This window comes from Populus alba, chromosome 7 (assembly GCF_005239225.2).
Source record: "Populus alba chromosome 7, ASM523922v2, whole genome shotgun sequence".
NCBI classification, from domain to species: Eukaryota; Viridiplantae; Streptophyta; class Magnoliopsida; order Malpighiales; family Salicaceae; genus Populus; species Populus alba.
The window spans coordinates 970,598-992,651 of NC_133290.1; the positions used below are offsets into that span (position 1 = coordinate 970,598).

A 22,054-nucleotide genomic window follows, 5' to 3' on the forward strand; every position below is an offset into this window, starting at 1 on the left:
CATGTGATGTTTTGCTCTTCCATATTTAATAATGTTCATGCTTTTCCAATGATAATCTTTGGTAACGTTTGATTACTTCGCAGGGACAAAAGGTAAACATAAAAATATGCTTGGTTAAAGATACAGGGGTATAAAAAAAATATTTTAAGATAATTTTTAAGGGAATTTATATCTTTTTAAATTAGAAGGTTTAGAGAAGATAAGTTTTAAAAAATAATATTATTTTTTTTTATTTTTAAAATATTATTGTAAAACGCTCTCTATTTTAAAATTGTTTAACTAAGACATATAAGAATAGAAATTATTTTTATATAGTTTTAAGAACTGATTTAGGAGTTAACTGAGGCAAAAGCTAGATCACAAATCAGGAGGGTTAGCACTACATTGACCTAAATCAATGTAAAGATAAACATTATTATTATTATAATTTTAAAACCTGATTTGAGATCAACAAAGATAAGGTTTAGGTCACAAGCTAGAGGAGTTAATATGGGTTGACTCAAGTCAACGTATAGATAAAAATAATTATTATCATAATTTTAAAACCCAGTTCGGGAGTCATTCCGAGACAAGGTTGAGGTCAAAGGTTTGAAGGGTCAAATTGATTAACCTAATTATATATATATATATATATATATATATATATATATATATCAAAGCAACCTTGTTTTGATTAATTTTTTTTTTCCAAAAAAGTCGATAGATTTTTTACTTGGGTTTTTTATCAACCAAGTTCATCCTTCTTCTATTTTTTTTTTAACCCGGATCAATTCAAGCCTCGAGTCATTTCATCAAGTCATTTCTGATTTTATAACTATTGTTATTATAATATTATTAATTTCAACACTCAATATAAACTAAAGTAAAATAATAATAATACATTTGGTAATGTAAATTAGATTTTTTTTATAATTTATTTTATTTTATCTTATCTACCATAACCAAACAGAATACAAAGATGATCAATTTATCTTGTACATTACTATCAAACATAATTTTATCTCCATCTTTTTTTTTTTTTTATCTTGTCTCCTTTGTTTATGTCTCTTTTGTCTCAGGACAAAAATTAAACTTTATCTTATAGATTTAAAAAGATTAAAAGGTTGTTTGTTTTTGTTTTTGTTCGGGTGCGTTTTAAAAGTGTGTTTAACTTGTGAAAACATCAAATTGATATTGTTTTTTTTAATGATTTTGATATAAAAAATCTGAAAATTTATTTCAATGCAATTTTAAATGAAAAACACTTTTAAAAGGCATTTTACACATTAATATTAAACACATGGTAACTAACAAAAAGAAAAATCTGATCTTTTTAATGTATATTTTTAAAAAAAAATTATCACGAATCTTCAATGTGTAATAATATCTAAAACAAAAATTGAAAACCTTTTTAAAAAAAGAAAATTCAAAATATGGGTTGTTTAAAACTCCATTCATGTTTTTTTCTTCTTTTTTTGGGTGCTTTTTTTTATTATTATTCTTCTTCGACGCCTACGGTAGAGATGAGAGGCATTCGGCTCTCAAAAGGGATTGGGGTTTTATTATTAGTTTAGGGTGACATTGAAATTTTTGGAAACTTTATATTATAGAGGTACAAATAAATTTATAAAGGCCATGGATCGTGTATAAATTAACCACATAAACTGGTAAGGTTATTATAGTTTATGAGTCAATAGATTCTTCTGAATTCCATGCTAAGGTATTCATAGTCGAGACACTGGCACCTAGAGAAGTACTGGAAAAGTCCTCGGCTGTCATGGCTACCCAGATTATTGGCCTTCTTTTGCCATCTTCATTTATGGGTGTTACATAGTTGATCGCTATGAAACCATTAACATTGATTCTGTAATATGTGCATTTGATCTTGGAAACGAGAAATTTAGATCATTCTCACTCTCTGGATAACTATTGCTGGGATATAGAAATTGGAGTTTATGAAAACTCCATCTATTCTTGTGGTCTTGACGACGGCGACAGTTTTGAGCTATGGTTGATGAATGAGCATGGCGTCAAGGAATCACGGATCAAAATGCTTGTCATGGAGAGCAACAAGATTGACCCAGAGAAACCACAAGATGTTTTTTTTTATTTGGTTGCAAAAGAGGGGTTCGAACCTAGTTGTTCATTAGAAAACTTGTTCGGTTTCGTGGTTAGGTCCTCCGCAGGATGCAATGAAATTGACATTGATGGAAGTTCTTCAGGAAATCCTGGTTGTGAGGTCGATAGCTTATGAATCTGGAAATCCATAATTCGACTAGTTTTAGGATTTAAGGCTTCACAGTCGCCATGATCAAGTGAAAATTGAGATCATGCATTCTTCAGCTTTATTTAATCAGAAGAAGAGCTTAAAAGAAGAGAGCTTTGAGAGGAAAGGACATCACACAGGGAACAAGTACAGAATCAGTTTCAGGACAATACAACATGAAATAGCTACATTTAGAACTGCGCAAGCTTTGAACTAAAATTAAAACAACAATTTCCAAGGAATAAAACAATAACAATCCCATCAATTATTATGTGGGATTAATAAAACTAAACAAGAATTAATCCTAGAATGACGATTTCAGGGAAGTTATAGTCTGTATCAAAGTGAGGATTAGAAGGAAAGCTGCAGCAACAGTTGCCGTACCTCTCCAAAGATGGCTGAAATAAACAAGTTTCAAGGTTGCCCTTCTACGGTTCCAGGGGTTCTCATAGTAGTCATTCAGCGTTCGACAGATATCACTATAATAAGAAGTTTTTTCACAACGTTGGCTAAGATTGTTCATCAACTTTGAAACTGCTGCGTCGTCACCTAGCCAGTTCTTAATAATTCCTTTTTCAGCTAGCAAAGCCACGTCTTCTGCCCTGTCAATAAGATAGTCCATAAACTTAAAGTAGTTGCTGATGTAAGCTTCACTCGGTTTGTAGCACTGCTCCCAGGCCATGACATTTCGTACAAAACGTTCCAAGGAATCATCAACTTCTAAGAGTGGTATCTTCAACACTCCGTTCTCAAAATGCACGTTGAACAAACACTTGTCTTCGGTGACCTGAAACTTCACTCCTGCTTTGCGAAGCGTGACGGCGCTATATTTCAGCTTGATAGGCTTAGAGCAATTGTCTCGCCCGAGGGCAGCTCCTTTCAACATTAATTTCATTAGTAAATCAGTGAAATGCCTCGGTGGTGTGGATTCTAAATGCCTTACATCTGTCGGTGGTGTGGATTCTAAATGCCTTACATCTGTCGGTGGTGTGGATTCTGGCTCTCGTGCAAATGGGTAATTTTCAAAATGACGGGTGGCAAGATCAATAAAAGGAATGTTTGGTTCATCTGGGCGAGGGTAATAAAACTCGCTATATATAGAGTCGATAACGGAGAAAGGTAGTTGGTTTTCAAGTAGCATCAAGTCTTCTCCTATGCAAGATATCATCCTGGTATCAAGATTTTGAGGAAAGGCATCATAATATGAATCCTTCAAAAACCCAATGATGAAGACAGCATCCAGCACGATCATCTTTACAAAACGTTCTGTTCGGATTCTGAAGCTCCCTGAATAACAGAGTCGGATACTCTCTTCTTCTTTCTGAATTCTTCTTAGAAAATCCATAAATTTCTTCTCATCCATGTTATTCCTTTTTAGGAACTCTCCTTGATATTTTCTTTTCAGCGTTTCCATGGCCTCTAGTCTTTCATCATTGTGGTGAAAAGGACCTATTGAAATCAGCTGTGGAGTGTAGGCTTCCGGATTTGTGACTCGAAGTGAGTTGGGAACCCTGTAGATACAGCATTCATCAGCCCGGTCCTTTTGAGGGGGCAACTCCTTTAATCCTTCCAGCTCTAGCCAAATATTTCGAAGTTCCCATTCTACGTTGTCAATATCATAATATCCTCCGTCCCAGTCCCAAACCATTTTCATATTTGAAGCGCTTGCCTTGTTAGTATCCTCATCAATATCTGAAGCGCTAGCCTCGTCCTCTTCAATATTCGATGCACTTGCCTTGTTAGTATCCTCATCAATGTCTGAAACGCTAGCCTTGTCCTCTTCCATATTCGATGCACTTGCCTTTTCAACATCATTTTTCATGTTTGAATCTCTTGCAGTAAATTTACCCTTTTCCATTCTGGATCGGTAACAAAACAAAACCAAGAATGAATGGCAGGTGTATAGTTCAATTTTGAGTGTTGCTTTTTTCATCAGAATAAGGCACTTTTGAGATATATTTTAACAAAAATAATATAGCAGTTTCTTTATTATTTCACAATATCAAGGCACTTTATGCCAACATGTAAATCTTAAGAAAATCGTATAAAGTTTTTGTATAAAATGTCTTGGGTTATCGCAAACATAAAAGGTTTCAATCAATTGTCTTCATCCATACCATTTATATATATAAAGTGCTAGCATAAAAAAGAAGAAGATAATTATTATATGCCATTTCATACAGGCAAGAAAGCCAGAGCAAGAAACGAACTTCAACGATTTGTGAAACTCTCTCTCTCTCTCTCTCTCTCTCTCTCTCTCTCTCTCTCACACACACACACACACACAAAATGCTTTCTACCCGGACCTTTTTCCCTGTAAATTAAGGTCCGGGTACTGTAGCTAAGCTTTTTTAAGTCGTGAACCGAGTTACCAGCATCAGCATTTTGCAAGATCAAAATCTAGCTGACTTCTCTTCGGTCTAAGCGCTCTCTCTCTCTCTCTCTCTGTACATAAATATATATTTGAAAAAAAACTAGTAAGCCAGGGCTGACCTTGGAGAGATCGATGATCGGACGACTGAATCTGTTATATATGATCCCAAGCAGCAGTCGGCCTCTTTTTCCTGCTGCAGCCTCTCTCTCCTTGGATGGCTTCCTGCTCCTATCAACCCTCCAAATCATGACAATAATAAGGAGGAAAATATATGTACTAGTCAACGGAGAATTTATTTAACTTATAATCTAATTGACTGAAGGGGTCTTTTTTTAGGAAAAAGGGATCAATATGAATTGCGCGTTTTATGATATGTCTCTCTCTTTTTCTGTCTCCCTTGGTTGGGCCAAATATATATTGCGCGTTTGAGATTACATTGATTTGTTATTTTTCATCCTACTCCTTTTCATTCCAAGTAGCCATGCTGGTCGCCGTAAGTATGTGTTTGGAGTTTGGAATTGTCAAATCACATGTTTTTTAAAATAATTTTTCATTTGAAATTATATATTAAGATAATTTATTTATTTATTTTAATTGGTAAAAAATTAAGTTTGGAAGCCCAAGGCTTATTTAAGAAGATTGAAATTGTAAGAGTTCAAATTTATTTTTTACTAAACTAATTGATTGAAATCATGAATAAAATTACAAGAAAATCAAAGTTTTTGGATCAATTAAGAGCTAACTTGAAGAAATTATTTATTTTTAATATTAATACATAAAAATTATTTAAAAATACTAAAAAAAATCATTTTAGTGCTTCTCATGTCAAATTTATTTTTAAAAAGCACCAAAATAGAATTTCAAACACCATTTAAAAAATTGTTGTACTCCCTCGCGAGAGCGCGATGTCATTGCAAACCTTCTCAGATATGTTGAGAGGTTTTTAGTTGAATAAAAAATCATCACATGGTATTATGGTTACTAAAAAACCTAGTTAATCTTTAGAGATTCTAGAAGAAAAAAAATTTAGTTATGTAAAAAAAATAAAAATATTAGCACTTTAATATGACTAGTCACATGAGATAAGCTCCATTGTTGTTTTTGTTTGTGGTTGCTATGATCTGATGGTGTTTCTAAATTTTATCAGCGTATTATAACGTGTTTGTTGCGATGAACAAACCTTAATTTACTAGATCAAGACTAGGTATTTTTTGAGCCGGTCTTGGCCCAACCAGGGTGGGGCCAACCCAAACAACTAGGTTAGGCCCATCCCATTATTATTATTATTATATTATATTAAAAAACAAAAAGAAAATTCAAAAATCCTTTCAAAAAATATATGATTTTCTCCCAAGTTTTTCTACCAATTTTGATTTATATTTTTATATTGTAAAGATACAATCCGGTATAAAAATATCTGGTTTTCTCTGAAATTTTAAAAAAATCTAAACAAAAAAAAAGTGTTTTTTTTTTCATGTATACGACCAAATCTCTCAAAGCTTATAAGATATTTTCATGTAACATAAAATTTAAAAAATTTATTTTTTAGCATGCATTTTTTGCTTTAATAACCAGTTAAAGTCATAAGAACTAGGCCAATATTTCAAAAATATATATATAAAAATATTGTTTTCTAATATCTGAGATTACAAATTTATACGTAAGATATATTCCTGATATTAAAAAGGTAGTTTTTTTTATTGGCATTATAACTGTTAGATTTTTACTTGATAAAATAAGAATTTCTTTATTGAGGAGGATTTTTTTTCAACCTTAGACAGTCCAATAATCAGATAATTAAAAAATACAGCTTATTTTAGATATAGCATATTAGGGAGCCAATACCTTTTCTTTACACAACCGGTCTTCGTGCTCATTTTATAAGACTAGCTATGGTTTTTAATGATCAAAATACTAGGTATTCACTCTCATTTTCTCTTTCCATCGAAAAGACAAGAAATCCTTATTTCCTCCGTTTCCTGATTTTTCATATACCATACAAGAGGGGACACAACGTAGCTTGCACGTGCAACAATAATATTTTGGATATTATCCCATTTATATGTTTTTTTTTTTATCTTTATTGTCATAACCCAATTTTTTTTATTATTATTTTTTATCTTTATTTTTATATTAAAAAAAGAAGTGATGATAAAAAATAAATGAAGAATAAATCGAAATTTGAGTCAACAATATAAAATTAAAAATTTGGGAACTTAATTAAACTTTGTATTAGTTTAATTAATCAAATCAAGAGTTTAATTGAAGAATCGATAAGTTTGAGGACTTAATTGTACTTGAAATTAGTCTAATTAATGAAGTCAAGGACTTAATTGAAATAATACCAAAGTTTAGGGCTGATTCATGTTAAAATTGCAAGAAATTAAAGTCAAACAACCATTTTGTAAATGACGCTGAAATGAAGGGCTCCAGTTACAATTTATACAGGGGCTTGATTACAAAAGTACAAAAAGCCAGTGATCAAACTACAAATGGCCATTCCCATCCCAAAACGGCGCCGTTTCAAATAAAATTGTTCATCACCGCGTCTCTGCCAGCTGCCCCACGCCCACGATGCATCTCCGTTACCACTGTAACGGCCCTGCAAGTTCGCTTCGTTGTCTGGATGACCGCATGGCATTCTCTGGCCTTATAAAAGCCAGAGAAAGGCCACGCCGGAGGGGGGGATGCACAAGGAAGGAAAGAGACACAAAGAAACCAGAGGGACTTTTAAGCTTTTTCCCAGAGCTCCTGTAACAGAATACCAGCCTTCCCTCCCAGTAGAGAACAGGGCGACAAAAACAGAGGAAACCAAAGGGAAAAAAAACATGGGGATGAGAGGGAGAAAAAAAAAACAGAGAACATAGACGGGAAAACCAGAGGGCAGAAGACGAGCAAACGCAGAGAGGAACAAGCAGGGGAGAAAAGGAATAACCAGGGGAACGAAGAAAAAACAGGTGAACGAAAACGAGCAAAACACAGAACGAACAGACGAAGAAGAAAAACGAACAAAGGCATAAACCCCCCCCCCAAAAAAAACAGAGTGTACAGACTGAAACGAACAGAGGAAGAACAGCAGAGGGAAAAACGGGTAGAGGAACCACAGAGGGGAACAAGCAGAAACAAATAGAAAAACAGAAAGAGATCATCCAGCCATCGCACCATTGTCTTCATCTCCAGATAGAGAAGAAAAACAGAAGCGTTGTCCAGTGCACGCCATCACCATCGTTTTCGACTTCGTCTCCCCGCATCAGGTCAGTTCTTGCTCATTCCCCGCTTCCTTTGCATTAGAATTGACAGCTAAAGTAGCTGTGAATTATAATTCACTTGCTACTGTAGCAATCGATTATAATTCACTGGTTTCTGTGGCAGGCGTGCGTGCTACTCGGCCGGGTAGCTGGCGTAGAGAGTGACCAGGCTGGACAGCTGGGTTCAGCCCAGCCTGTACAGCTTGGGTCAGACCCATAAAAATAATACAAGGTGGGCTAGACCTCCCATCCAAAACATAAAAAAAGCTAGAGCTGGGCTGGACCTCAGGCCCAACCAACTCAATCCCTTTGTTTCATTCCCTTTTGTTTTGATATTCGGCTAAATAAGTTCTTTTTTTATATTAAAAAATTTATGAATCCTTTTGAATTTAAGAAAAAACATGTCAGTATATTTTGAATTTTAAAAAATACTAAAATAATTTTTAGGATTTCTGTTCATATGCGAAAAAACACTTTTATTTTTTATTTTTTAAAGAATTATATTCAATTTTAACACACCCTTTCCTTCCCCCTTCCCCGAGTAAGTAAATAATGGTTATCCAAGCTATACAATTTTGACACAATAAAATAACAATGGTAACAATCTTTTAATATGCAAATCACGATCAAGAAAGTATCCCATGATTCTAGGCAAGGAATTGTTCATTTTTTTTTCCAACCACTTGTATCTTGTGAGCTGTTATCATAGAACAGTCGCAATCCCTAGGGATCGTGAGCCCAAAGGTAAAGAGGGCTTCTAGGAGTTTTTCTATTGTGTTAAAATTGCATTCCATGATCAAGAAAGTATCCTATAATTCCAGGCAAGGAACGGTTTTACTAGTTTTTTTTGCTAAAAAACCAATCCGATCCGAACAAAACCGGTTTGATTTGAACCAGTTTTTGTTTTGGTCTGAGTTATATTAATAAAAAATATTATTTTTCAGTTTGGTTGAATTTTTAGGTTAAAACTAGACCGGACCGGACTGTGAACACCTTTGTTAATTAGTAGTTGACTTCTTTTCTTTATGGGTCAACTTGACTATTGTTGGGTATTGCAGCGAAAATGATGGAAGGTTAAAACCCGGTTTAATTTTTTTATAAAGAAAAACCAACCACAACAGAAACAGCATGTATTATTAATTAATTAACATTAACATTAATATTAGTTCCATCTTTTATTGTTACTTTCTGCCCATGCACTTATATTATAGTGAACACTGGATTTTTTACATGCACTGTGTTGAGGGTTGAATTAATTATTTTAATATTAAAAAAATATGTATAGACATTGTTAATATTTTTTTTTCTAATTGAAAAAAAATTTAAATTGTGCGGTGATTAGTCCGACATGACCTAGTCAATTTGATATATCCAAATACAACTTTGATGGATGAAAAAAAATATAGTTTGACTTAAAATAAATATTCAAGATGATAATTTTTTTATAAATATTAAGATGACAATATTTGAATTGATTTGGGTCAGTTTAAATTAACCTCCCAATATACATCTCAAATCATGACATCTTGATAACTCCATAAAAAACAAATCAAAATAAATTATGAAGCCTAATTTTAAATAAACCCAATGTTGAAGATGAAATTAAAAAAATAAATAAAAAGCATCCAAAAAACATTACTTGAGTTAACTTATCAAACCTACAATCCGAGTTATCAGGTCAAGATAACCCAGTACAAAGCAAATTGAACTAATTAGCCTAATATTGAAAAAATAAAATTGAAAAGAGATAAGATTAAAAAAACATAAAAAACAACTCGAGTCAACTCAGATTAACCTATCAAACCTGTGACCCGAATCATGAGATAAGAATAATTTCATAGAAAACAAACTTAAACAAATCACGAAGCCTAATTCTCAATTAATCTAATGTTGAATGATGAAATTGAAAAACAAAATCAACTAAGAAAAAAAAACTTCAATCACCCGAGTTAACTCTTTAAACCTGCTGTTCAGGTCATGAGACTGAGATAATCTCACAAAAAAATAAATTTAAAAAATTATGAAACTCAATCTTTAATAAACTTGATGTTGAAGGATTGAATTGACATTGAAAAAAACAATAAAAAAAATGATTTTGAAAAATAACTCTAGTCAACTTGGGATAACCTATTAAACCTATAACCGAGTCATGAAACATGGATAACCTTACAATCAAAACAAATCACAAAACCTAGTTTTTAATGAGGCCAATGTTGAAGGATAAGATTAAAAAAATAATTAATTAGAAAAAAAAAAACTTGAGTCAATCAAGTTAACTTATCAAACTCGTGGTTCGAGTTATAAGACTGGATAACCTCATAAAAACAAATTAAAAAAGATTATGTATTTTAATTTTTAATAAATATACTATTGAATGATGAAATAAAAAAAATCATAGATTAGAAAAAAATAAATAAAAAACTACTCACTAAAATCCATTTCTCTTTTGATTTAATCTTTAATATTAAAAAATAAAATTAAAAAAAATTAATTAGAAAAGAAAAATTGTTGTGAATAAATCGAGTTAATCCTTTAAATAAATAGTATTTATGAGATGCAGTATTGTAAAATTCCCTCTTCTTTTAATAATTTTATTTTGGTACTTTTTTTATCATTTATTTTTCATTAGTACTCTTTTTTTTTTTTTTTTTTTTTAAGAGATGTTGCTATTTCTTCCATTAAAACTGTGATTTATCTTTTAGAGGGTATTCCTTCACTTTCGTAGCCATGCTCATACATATGATCTGTTTTTATTTTTATTTACTGCTCATGATGAACTCAGAGTTTTTTATTCAACTTTTTTTTTTCCTTTTATATTTCCTTTAAAGCATGATCTATCTTCATCCCATAGAGCCTTTTTCTTTGGTCCTTTTATTCAGAGATGTTTTATATTTTATCCTCCAAGGCTATGATTTATTTTTCCTCCTTTGATTTGAGAGGGTTTTCCTTCGCTTATGCATGTTCTCTTTTACGTATGATTTTTCTTCATCTTATTCTCTTATCTTTTTGTTCTTTGGTCCTTTTTTTAAGAGATGTTGCTATTTCATCCTTTACTACTATAATTTATCTTTCTTCCTTTGATTTGAGAGGGTTAAAATTAAAATCTAAAAATAAAAAAATAAAGCAAGTATTTTTTTACTATCAAGTAAATCTTAGAAAGTACTCATAGTTATTTTTTTTTCAAGATATTAAATTACAGATACGTACCTTACGCAGAGTGAGACAATATATTTTCGCTGTCTTTTTTCATTATATTCGAAACCCTGGGATCAATCCTAATCTTGAAGGATAATCGATCCAACAACTAGTCATTGGATACTGTTTTCAAATAGGAAAAAAAACATGTTTTCATATATTTTTAATTTAAAAATATATAAGATTATTTTAAATATATTTATTTTATATTTTTATCTTTCCTTCTCTAATAAATAGATTTCAATTTCTCTTTTCTGTTTTTCAAGTTTCAACTGAAATTATGAGGTCAGATGACTTTCTGAGTGTTGATAGACAGACAGACAGACATGACAAGAGACATTGATAGTTTTGTCACAAATGCACGTGAGACCTTTTATGATTTCTAAGTGCGTTTAACTTTTTTTTTTTTTAATTTTATATTGTTTACATATATTCATGTTTGAAATAAATTTTTTAAAATTAAAATATTATTTTGATAAATTTATAAATAAAAAATATTTTAAAAAACAAGCTTTATTATATTTTTAAATATTTTTAAAAATATTTTTGATATTGCGATATCAATTTGTTTTTTTAAAATATCTTTTTTGTTTTAAAATATATTTAAATAATATATATTTTTTTTATTTTTTAATATTAATATATCAAAACAATAAAAAATAAAAAATAATTTAAATATTTAAAAAATACACTGCCAACATCGTAACAAACACGCCTGAAAAGTGCCAAACTAACCATGTCAGGATTAGTGGAGGGTGTTTAAATTTTTTATGTTTATTTGCCATTAAAAAAATTGATCAACAGAAAATATTTTTCAGTTAAAGAAAAATTTGAACGGAAAACACTTTCTGGAAATTGTGAAAAATTTAGAAATATCATATTATTTATTGATTATATCATATTTAGTCCTCAAACTTTTGATTTCTCTCTCTCTCTCTATATATATATATATATATTGTTTTCAATATTTATTTTTCAATTTCACATCTTAAAATTTAATTTTTATATTAACTTTGGTCCTTATTTTTATAATTGTTATTTGTTTTTTACTTATCATTTTTTTTTATTAAAATTTTTTATCTATCAAATTTGATTCTTATTTTTTTTATTGTTATTTATTTTATTTGAAATAATTTATGAAATGTTAATTATTATTATGTTAATTTCTTCATTTTTTTTAGATTTGATATCTATTATTTTGATTATTATTTATTTTATTTGAGATAATTTATGAATTATTTTTTTTCAATTTCATTCTCATTCAATTTTTTAATTTGCAAGATTTATTTCTCATTATTTTAATAAACTTGAGAAAAATAAAACATTAATAAATTATTTTTCAGCTCATTTCATATGACATAACCAAACACTGAAAAATATTTTCCAACTTAATTTCCATTACACTACCAAATATTAGAAAAATAATTCACTTTTTTAGAATTCATTCTCTTGAAATTTACTTTTCAAAAAAAAAATATTTTCCAGCAAACAAACGAGGCATAAAATTGTAGTTATTTTTTAAGGTATTTTTTTATTTAAAAATATATTAAAATAATATTATTTTTATTCTTAAAAAATAATTTTTGATATTAATTCATTAAAATAATTTAAAAATAATGAAAATATTAATTTTAAAACACAAAAACAAACAATATTATAAAAAAAACATGAAAATTCAGCCCTACATTCAATTTCCGTTGCTGTATACTGTATGGCTGTATGCCCTCTTGGCTTCAATGATTCTATGAGAAGTTGCCAGAAATGAATATTCTATCATGACTTAGATATTTTCTGCCTCTCTAGCTTTTTCCACAGCTCCCAAGTGACAGTTTCCAAGTTTCTAATTTCATTGATCTTCTTAAATGAAGAGATCAATTAGGCAAAGTAATTTCATTCATTTAATTATGCGACTAAAACAAGGGATATCCTTGTAATTTCCTTCATCGAGTTTTTTTTTTCACCTTTTATTTTATTAGACATCCCAATTTCATGTCACACGTATTCATGTTAACTCAAATTATCATCATCTAATCATCTTTTTATATTAAAAAAATTTAACTTAATTAGTGGTACAGCGCGAGAAAAAAATGTAGTAAATACTTATTATAAGTCAATGAAAGAAAGTACTAGAGCGCTGACATGTGACTGTATGTGTTTATACTAATTTTTTTTTCCTTGAAAAAAATATAGTAAATTAAGCTTTTTCTTTGAATGATTTTATAAAAAAACACTCTTCACAGTGCATTAAAAAAACTTAATAATTATTTTATTGTTAACTTAAAAATTAAAATCTAAAAATTTAAAAATAAAGCAAGTATTTTTTACTTTCAAGTCAATCTTAGAAAGTACTCATAGTTATATTTTTTTCCTAAGATATTAATTACAGATCATTCCTAATGTATGAGTGAGATAATATATTCGAAAACAACTTGTCATTGGGATCAATCTTAATCACGAAAAGTTGTCGTGCCTTATTGCCTAACTCTTTGGTATAGCTGACTTTTTGATAAGTTAAGACAACAACAATATTTTTAGTTAATTTAAGTTTTTTTTTTAATGATTTAAAAAATAGACCCTTCACATCGATTTATTCTATTTAGAAAAAAAATAATATTTTTTATTTATAACTTTAAAATTAAAAGCTAAGAAGATTTAAATAAATTAAGCAAGCGTTTTTTCTATCAAGTCAAACTTATAAAGTTACTCATAGTTTTTTATTTTATTTTTATAAGATATTAATTACAGATTCCTTAAGCATCAGTGACATAGTATATTTTCATGGTCTTTTTAAATTATATTCGAAAACCACTAATCATTGGGATCCTAAGCATGAAGGTTGTCGTGCCTTATTGCATAAACCCTTGTTATGCCAGTATAGCCAACAACTAGTCATTGGATACTGTTTCGAAATAAAAAAAAATATATTTTTGTTGTAAGAATATATAAATTTATAATAAAATTATATTTTAAATATATTGATTTTATATTTTTCTCTATTCTTTTCCCCAAAAAAAAAAAAACGTGAAAAACATTTCGGCCCTACATTCAATTTCCATTGATGTAAGTGTACCCTCTTGGCTTCAATGATTCTATGAGAAGTGGCCAGACATGAATATTCTATGAACATGTCTTAGATATTTTCTGCCTCTCTAGCTTTTTCCACAGCTCTCAAGTGAAATAAGCGGGACAGGGACAAGGATGAAGTGATTTTTTCAAGGAAGTGGTTAAAAGTTGATTAATCTTCAGCACGACTGACTTTGTGATTAGATAGCCAAACAATTTCCAAGTTTCTAATTTCATTGATCTTCTTAAATGAAGATATCAATTAGGCTAAGTAATTTCATTCATTAATGCGACCAGGAGCTTGCGTGAAAACACGATCTACCACAATCACATTTCCAAATATATTCTAAAAACCGGGGGTATTTCGAGCTATAAAGTACGTTGATGATCGAACATGGTGATCAACCCAGGAAGAAGGGAATTGAGTGAGAGATATGGGATCCAATTCCAAGCCTCATGCAGTCGTGATCCCGAGTCCGTTTCAAGGTCATATAAAGGCCATGCTTAAATTTGCAAAGCTTCTTCACCGTAAGGGCTTGCACATAACATTTGTCAACACAGAATTCAATCACAAACGTATCCTTAGGTCAGGAGGACCTGTTGCCCTTGATAACCTGCCTGGCTTTCATTTTGAAACCATTCCTGATGGTCTTCCTCCTTCAGATATCGATGCCACCCAAGACATACCTTCTCTTTGTGTCGCCTTGAACAAGAATTTCTTAGCACCCTTTAAAGATCTTCTTGTGAGGCTCCGAAACACTGTTTCCGAGAACAATCCTCCTGTTACTTCCATTGTCTCAGATCCTTTTGCTCCTTTCTCCATCAAAGCTGGGGAAGATGTTGGTCTTCCAGTTGTAATGTATGCTACTGTGAGTGCAATTGGTTACATAGGATTCAAGCAACTCTATGCTCTCAGAGAGAGAGGCTTCTCCCCAATCAAAGGTAATAAATTTGCACGCACACACTTGTTCTATTAAAGGCTTCATTCCCCGCATTAACTTGTTGAATCCAGAGAAAAAAACTCTCTTATATGTTGGTCTTGACGTCTAAACTTAGGAGGTGTAGAAAGGGAGCAACAATCCTTAACCACCTGATCTATCAGTTGGAGTGACTTCATACGTGTGTTATAAGATCCTAAATCAGCTAGATCGATTATCCTATGCATTCAATAGATTTTCATTCTTGAGCCCGGTCTGATAAGATGGTGTTTTGCAGATGTGAGCTATCTAAGCAATGGCTACCTCGACACGAATGTAGACTGGCTTCCTGGTATAAAAGGTCTTCGTCTTAAACATTTTCCGTTTATTGAAACAACAGATCCAGATCATATTATATTTAATTTTCTCATGGGAGCTGCTGAGACCTCTGTTAAAGCTCGTGCAATTGCTTTCCATACTTTTGACGCCCTGGAGCCAGAAGCTCTGGGTGCCCTTTCCACTGAATTCTCTCATGTTTATTCCATCGGTCCACTCCAGTTATTCCTCAATCAGATTGAGGAAAATAGTTTGAAGTCTATTGGATACAGTCTATGGAAAGAAGAAAGCAAGTGTCTCCAATGGCTGGACACAAAGGAGCCCAACTCAGTGGTGTATGTGAATTATGGAAGCACTGTAGTGATGGCAACTGATCAACTAGTGGAATTCGCGATGGGACTAGCTAATAGCAAGATCCCATTCTTGTTGATTATAAGGCCAGATTTGGTCAGTGGTGAATCATCTGTTTTGCCAGCTGAATTCACAGAGAAAACTCAGAAGCATGGCTTCATTGCTAGCTGGTGTCCACAAGAGGAAGTACTTAACCATCCATCTGTAGGAGGGTTCCTAACTCATTGTGGCTGGGGTTCCACCATTGAGAGCTTGAGTGCTGGTGTACCGATGTTGTGCTGGCCCTTCTTTGGAGATCAACCAATGAACTGTAAATATAGCTGCAATGAATGGGGGGTTGGCATGGAGATTGATAAAAATGTCAAAAGAGAAGAAGTGGGGATGCTTGTGAAGGAGCTAATGGAAGGAGAGAAGGGTGAGAAAATGAGGGAAAACGCCATGGAATGGAAAAGGTTGGCTGAAGAGGCTGTTGGACCAGAAGGGTCATCATCCATTAATCTGGACAAGTTCATAAATGAAATAAAATCATCAAATAATTAGATATAAATCCTTTAATGAGCAAGGACTAAAAAAAAAAACCTTATAAAATAAGACAAATTTTTTTTCATGAACTTACCAAACTACTCCATCATGACTAGTCATATGTAGTCTGGTAGCATGTGCAGAAAAACTTGTAGTTATTGTATTTGGTTCGGGCTCTCATTTAGCCTAGAACTAGGCTCTGGTACACGCTACGTTGTGGGTTTGTTTTTTTGTGTGTAAAATTTAATGTTTTGCTGCACGTTTCAAGAAAATAAGAGGAATCAACAACTCATGTCATATCATCTTTGATAAGTTAATTTTATTTTAATTAGAAAATAAAAGAATAGATAATGATATTATTCAGACAATTTTTTTTTAAAAAGATTACAATACTATAGAAAATAAATATATGAAAGCATGGAATTGGATAAAAAATGGACAAAACAATTGGACCAAGTCAACAAATACTAAAGAACAAAAATGAGAGAAAAAAATTAACTACACAACAAATTCTAAAATAAAAAATAGTAATAGAAAAATGAGAGTGAGAATTGAAGCAAAAAATAAATTAAAGGGTAATCAAAACTTTTTGATTGGAGGGTTTAATTGAATAGAAAAATAACTCAAATAAAAAAAAAAGAGAATGAGGATAAAGGTAAAAAAAAATATAACATACCATAAACTTGGATTAAAGAGTAAAACTAAAAACCAATAAAACTTTTATAAAAAAAGATAAAGAAAAAAAAATCAAAATTCAAAAGAATAAGGATCAAATAAAAAAATAATACATGAAAAATTTAAACCCCAAAAAAAAGTGAAAGGTTGAGAGGGCCTTTTGCATTAATTTCATTTTTTAAAATAATAAAATCACTTAATTGTCCTTCAAGAAAAAAAAAATAAAGAAGGCGTCAAAGAGTATTTTAGTCTTTGTCATTGTTATTTAGTTATAAAAATCATAATAAAAAAGAAAAAGAAAAAATATTAGTGTGTGCAATGCATGCGTCAAGGTGTGTACGTCACCCTCGCCATTTTGAGCGGTGCTTGCAATGACTTGTTGTGACAAAAAATATCTAATCATCGTGTCGTTTGAATCATCCAGTAACAACGCAGCTGATGAAGGCAGTGCATCTACGTGAAGTGACCGTTTGGCATTGCGGTCAAACCGGCTTTTCGAAAAAATTCAAATTTTTTTTTTTTGCTAAAATTGAGTGTGGTTTGTACTTTTTGGATCGTTTTGATGTGCTAATGTCAAAAATAATTTTTAAAAAATGAAAAAACATTATTGGCATGCTTTTCGGCACGAAAAACTATTTGAAAAGCAACCGCTACCACACTCCCAAACACCCTCGAAATGCACAGAGGTTCAACAACGACAAGGTTTTTTCTCCTCCTCTCGTCTTGATATCTGTACTTGGTTAGCAAAAATTCAGAAGTTATCTTTCCATTAACTTTTTTTATTAATGTTCTTTATTTGTTTTGGATTTCTTTTTAATTTTATTATTTTTAATTTGATTTTATTTTTTATATAAAATATAATACTTATTTTTTTTTAATATAATTTTTTTTATCATTTTCTTGATTTTTTTTACATAACATTTTATTTCATTAATTTTTCCAATCCAATTTTTGCCCTCATTTTTTAATTTCATTTTTTTAATCTTTTCTTAATTTTGTTTTGAATTTTATTTCTAAACATTTTATTTCTTTTTTTTTTTAATTTAATTTCAATCCTAATTCTTTTAATTACTTTATTTATTTATTTTTATTTTTTAATTTAATCCCTCATTATTTTTGTCCAACCATGTCATTACTTTTGAAGAGTAGCCCGGTTTAATTTTAATTTTTTTATATAAAAAAATTTAATTTCATCATTCAACATTAAATTATTAAACCTTGAGTTTTTTATATTTTTTCACTTTCTTTTTTATGGGAGTTATCTTGAGTCGTGGATTAGTAAGTTAACATAGGTTGGCTCGAATTTTTTTTCAATGTTTTTAATTTCAATTTCATCCTTCAATATTAGGTTATTAGGTAATGAGCTTTTTTATTTTTTATGCATTTTTTCCCATGATGTTATCCTGAGTTGCAGATTAGTTAAGTTAATTTTGGGTGATTCAATTTTTTTTTTCAATATTTTTTTTATTTATCTTCAATCCTTTTTTCTAGGTCATTTCTAAAAAAATATTTTTTATCTTGATCTTATATAGCGGGTGACGGATTGGTTAAGTGAACCAATGTTGACTCAGATTTTTTTAAAAAATTTATCATTTGAAATTAGGACATTGCCCTTTGAGATTTGTAAGTTTTTTTTTAACCTTTTATTTTATTAGATATCCTAATGTTATGTCACACTTAACTCAAGTTATCATCATCTAATCATCTTTTTTATATTAAAAAAAATTAACTTAATCAGTGGTACAATGCGTGAAAAAATATAGTAAATACCTGTTTCTAACTTCTAAGTCAATGAAAGAAAGTACTAGAGCGCTGGCATGTGACTGGTATGTGTCTATATTATTTTTTTCCACTTTAAAAAGCATTTTAAAGTTAATTTGAACATCAATTTAAATTAAGCTTTTTCTTTGAATGATTTTAGAAGAAAAAAAACTCTTCACAGTGCATTAAAAAAAACTTAATAATTCTTTTATTGTTAACTTTAAAATTAAAATCTAAAAATTTAAAACTAACGCAAGTATTTTTTTACTTTCAAGTCAATCTTAGAAAGTACTCATAGTTATATTTTTTTCCTAATATATTAATTACAGATTCCTTATGCATGAGTGAGATAATATATTCGAAAACAACTTGTCATTGGGATCAATCCTAATCATGAAAGTTGTCGTGCCTTATTGCCTAACTCTTTGGTATACCTGACTTTTTGATAAGATTAAGACAACAATAATATTTTTAGTTAATTTAAGTTTTTTTTTTAATGATTTTAAAAATAGACCCTTCACATCGATTGATTCTATTTAGAAAAAAGATAATATTTTTTTTATTTTTAACTTTAAAATTAAAATCTAAGAAGATTAAAATAAATTAAGCAAGCGTTTTTTCTATGAAATCAAACTTATAAAGTTACTCATAGTTTTTTTTTCCTAAGATATTAATTACAGATACCTTATGCATCAGTGACATAGTATATTTTCATGGTCTTTTTTAAATTATATTCGAAAACCACAAATCATTGGGATCCTAAGCATGAAGGTTGTCGTGCCTTATTGCATAAGCCCTTGTTATGCCAGTATAGCCAACAACTAGTCATTGGATACTGTTTCGAAATTAAAAAAATTAAAAAAATATATTTTTGTTGTAAGAATATATAAATTCATAATAAAATTATTTTAAATATATTGATTTTATATTTTTCTCTATTCTTTTCCAAAAAAAAAAAAAACGTGAAAAACATTTCAGCCCTACATTCAATTTCCATTGCTGTAAGTTTACCCTCTTGGCTTCAATGATTCTATGAGAATTGGCCAGAAATGAATATTCTACGAATATGTCTTAGATATTTTCTGCTTCTCTAGCTTTTTCCACAGCTCTCAAGTGCAATAAGCGGGACAGGGATAAGGATGAAGTGATTTTTTCAAGGAAATATATGGTTAAAACGTTGATTAATCTTCAGCACGATTGACTTTGTGATTAGATAGACAAACAATTTCCAAGTTTCTAATTTCCTTGATCCTTCTTAAATGAAGATATCAATTAGGCTAAGTAATTTCATTCATTAATGCGACCAGGAGCTTGCGTGAAAACACGAGCTACCACAATCACATTTCCAAATATATTCTAAAAACCGGGGGTATTTCGAGCTATAAAGTACGTTGATGATCGAACATGGTGATCAACCCAGGAAGAAGGGAATTGAGTGAGAGATATGGGATCCAATTCCAAGCCTCATGCAGTCGTGATCCCAAGTCCGTTTCAAGGTCATATAAAGGCCATGCTTAAATTTGCAAAGCTTCTTCACTGTAAGGGCTTGCACATAACATTTGTCAACACAGAATTCAATCACAAACGTATCCTTAGGTCAGGAGGACCTGTTGCCCTTGATAACCTGCCTGGCTTTCATTTTGAAACCATTCCTGATGGTCTTCCTCCTTCAGATATCGATGCCACCCAAGACATACCTTCTCTTTGTGTCGCCTTGAACAAGAATTTCTTAGCACCCTTTAAAGATCTTCTTGTGAGGCTCCGAAACACTGTGTCCGAGAACAATCCTCCTGTTACTTCCATTGTTTCAGATCCTTTTGCTCCTTTCTCCATCAAAGCTGGGGATGATGTCGGTCTTCCAGTTGTAATGTATGCTACTGTGAGTGCAATTGGTTACATAGGATTCAAGCAACTCTATGCTCTCAGAGAGAGAGGCTTCTCCCCAATCAAAGGTAATAAATTTGCACGCACACACTTGTTCTATAAAAGGGTTCATTCCCCGCATTAACTTGTTGAATTCAGAGAAAAAAACTCTCTTATATGTTGGCCTTAACGTCTAAACTTAGGAAGTGTAGAAAGGGAGCAACCATCCTTAACCACCTGATCTATCACTTGGAGTGACTTCATACGTGCGTTATTATAAGATCATAAATCAGCTAGATCGATTATCCTATGCATTCAATAGATTTTCATTCTTGAGCCCGGTCTGATAAGATTGTGTTTTGCAGATGTGAGCTATCTAAGCAATGGCTACCTCGACACGAATGTAGACTGGCTTCCTGGTATAAAAGGTCTTCGTCTTAAACATTTTCCGTTTATTGAAACAACAGATCCAGATCATATTATATTTAATTTTCTCATGGGAGCTGCTGAGACCTCTGTTAAAGCTCGTGCAATTGCTTTCCATACTTTTGATGCCCTGGAGCCAGAAGCTCTGGGTGCCCTTTCCACTGAATTCTCTCATGTTTATTCCATCGGTCCACTCCAGTTATTCCTCAATCAGATTGAGGAAAATAGTTTGAAGTCTATTGGATACAGTCTATGGAAAGAAGAAAGCAAGTGTCTCCAATGGCTGGACACAAAGGAGCCCAACTCAGTGGTGTATGTGAATTATGGAAGCACTGTAGTGATGGCAACTGATCAACTAGTGGAATTCGCGATGGGCCTAGCTAACAGCAAGATCCCATTCTTGTTGATTATAAGGCCAGATTTGGTCAGTGGTGAATCATCTGTTTTGCCAGCTGAATTCACAGAGAAAACTCAGAAGCGTGGCTTCATTGCTAGCTGGTGTCCACAAGAGGAAGTACTTAACCATCCATCAGTTGGAGGGTTCCTAACTCATTGTGGCTGGGGTTCCACCATTGAGAGCTTGAGTGCTGGTGTACCGATGCTGTGCTGGCCCTTCTTTGGAGATCAACCAATGAACTGTAAATATAGCTGCAATGAATGGGGAGTTGGCATGGAGATTGATAAAAATGTCAAAAGAGAAGAAGTGGGGATGCTTGTGAAGGAGCTAATGGAAGGAGAGAAGGGTGCGAAAATGAGGGAAAATGCCATGAAATGGAAAAGGTTGGCTGAAGAGGCTGTTGGACCAGAAGGGTCATCATCCATTAATCTGGACAAGTTCATAAATGAAATAAAATCATCAAATAATTAGATATAAATTCTTGATTGAGCAAGGACTGAAAAAAAAAACCCTATAAAATAAGACAAATTGTTTTTCATGAACTTGCTAAACTACTCCATCATGACTAGTCATATGTAGTCCGGTACCGTGTGCAGAAAAGCTTGTAGTTATTGTATTTAGTTCGGGTTCTCATTTAGCCTAGAACTAGGCTCTGGTACACGCTATGTTGTGGGTTTGTTT

General features: G+C 31.4%; 3 protein-coding genes across 3 annotated transcripts; 2 read left to right on the top strand and 1 right to left on the bottom strand.

The window, feature by feature from the left end:
• Positions 1-2,340: 2,340 nt before the first annotated feature.
• On the bottom strand, positions 2,341-4,861 carry LOC118048649 (UPF0481 protein At3g47200-like). Its single transcript, XM_035058419.2, has 2 exons — positions 4,739-4,861; positions 2,341-4,104 (listed from the first exon to the last, which is right to left on the bottom strand). Exon 2 carries the CDS (start codon positions 4,101-4,103, stop codon positions 2,550-2,552), a length of 1,554 nt encoding a protein of 517 aa, XP_034914310.2. The 5' UTR covers position 4,104; positions 4,739-4,861; the 3' UTR covers positions 2,341-2,549.
• A 9,523-nt stretch (positions 4,862-14,384) lies between these two features.
• Positions 14,385-16,618, top strand: LOC118048653 (7-deoxyloganetin glucosyltransferase-like). Its single transcript, XM_035058422.2, has 2 exons — positions 14,385-15,067; positions 15,341-16,618. The coding sequence occupies exons 1-2, from the start codon at positions 14,560-14,562 to the stop codon at positions 16,267-16,269; spliced, it is 1,437 nt and encodes a 478-aa protein (XP_034914313.1). The 5' UTR covers positions 14,385-14,559; the 3' UTR covers positions 16,270-16,618.
• A 3,259-nt stretch (positions 16,619-19,877) lies between these two features.
• Positions 19,878-22,054, top strand: LOC118048654 (7-deoxyloganetin glucosyltransferase-like). Its single transcript, XM_035058423.2, has 2 exons — positions 19,878-20,639; positions 20,916-22,054. Exons 1-2 carry the CDS (start codon positions 20,132-20,134, stop codon positions 21,842-21,844), a joined length of 1,437 nt encoding a protein of 478 aa, XP_034914314.1. The 5' UTR covers positions 19,878-20,131; the 3' UTR covers positions 21,845-22,054.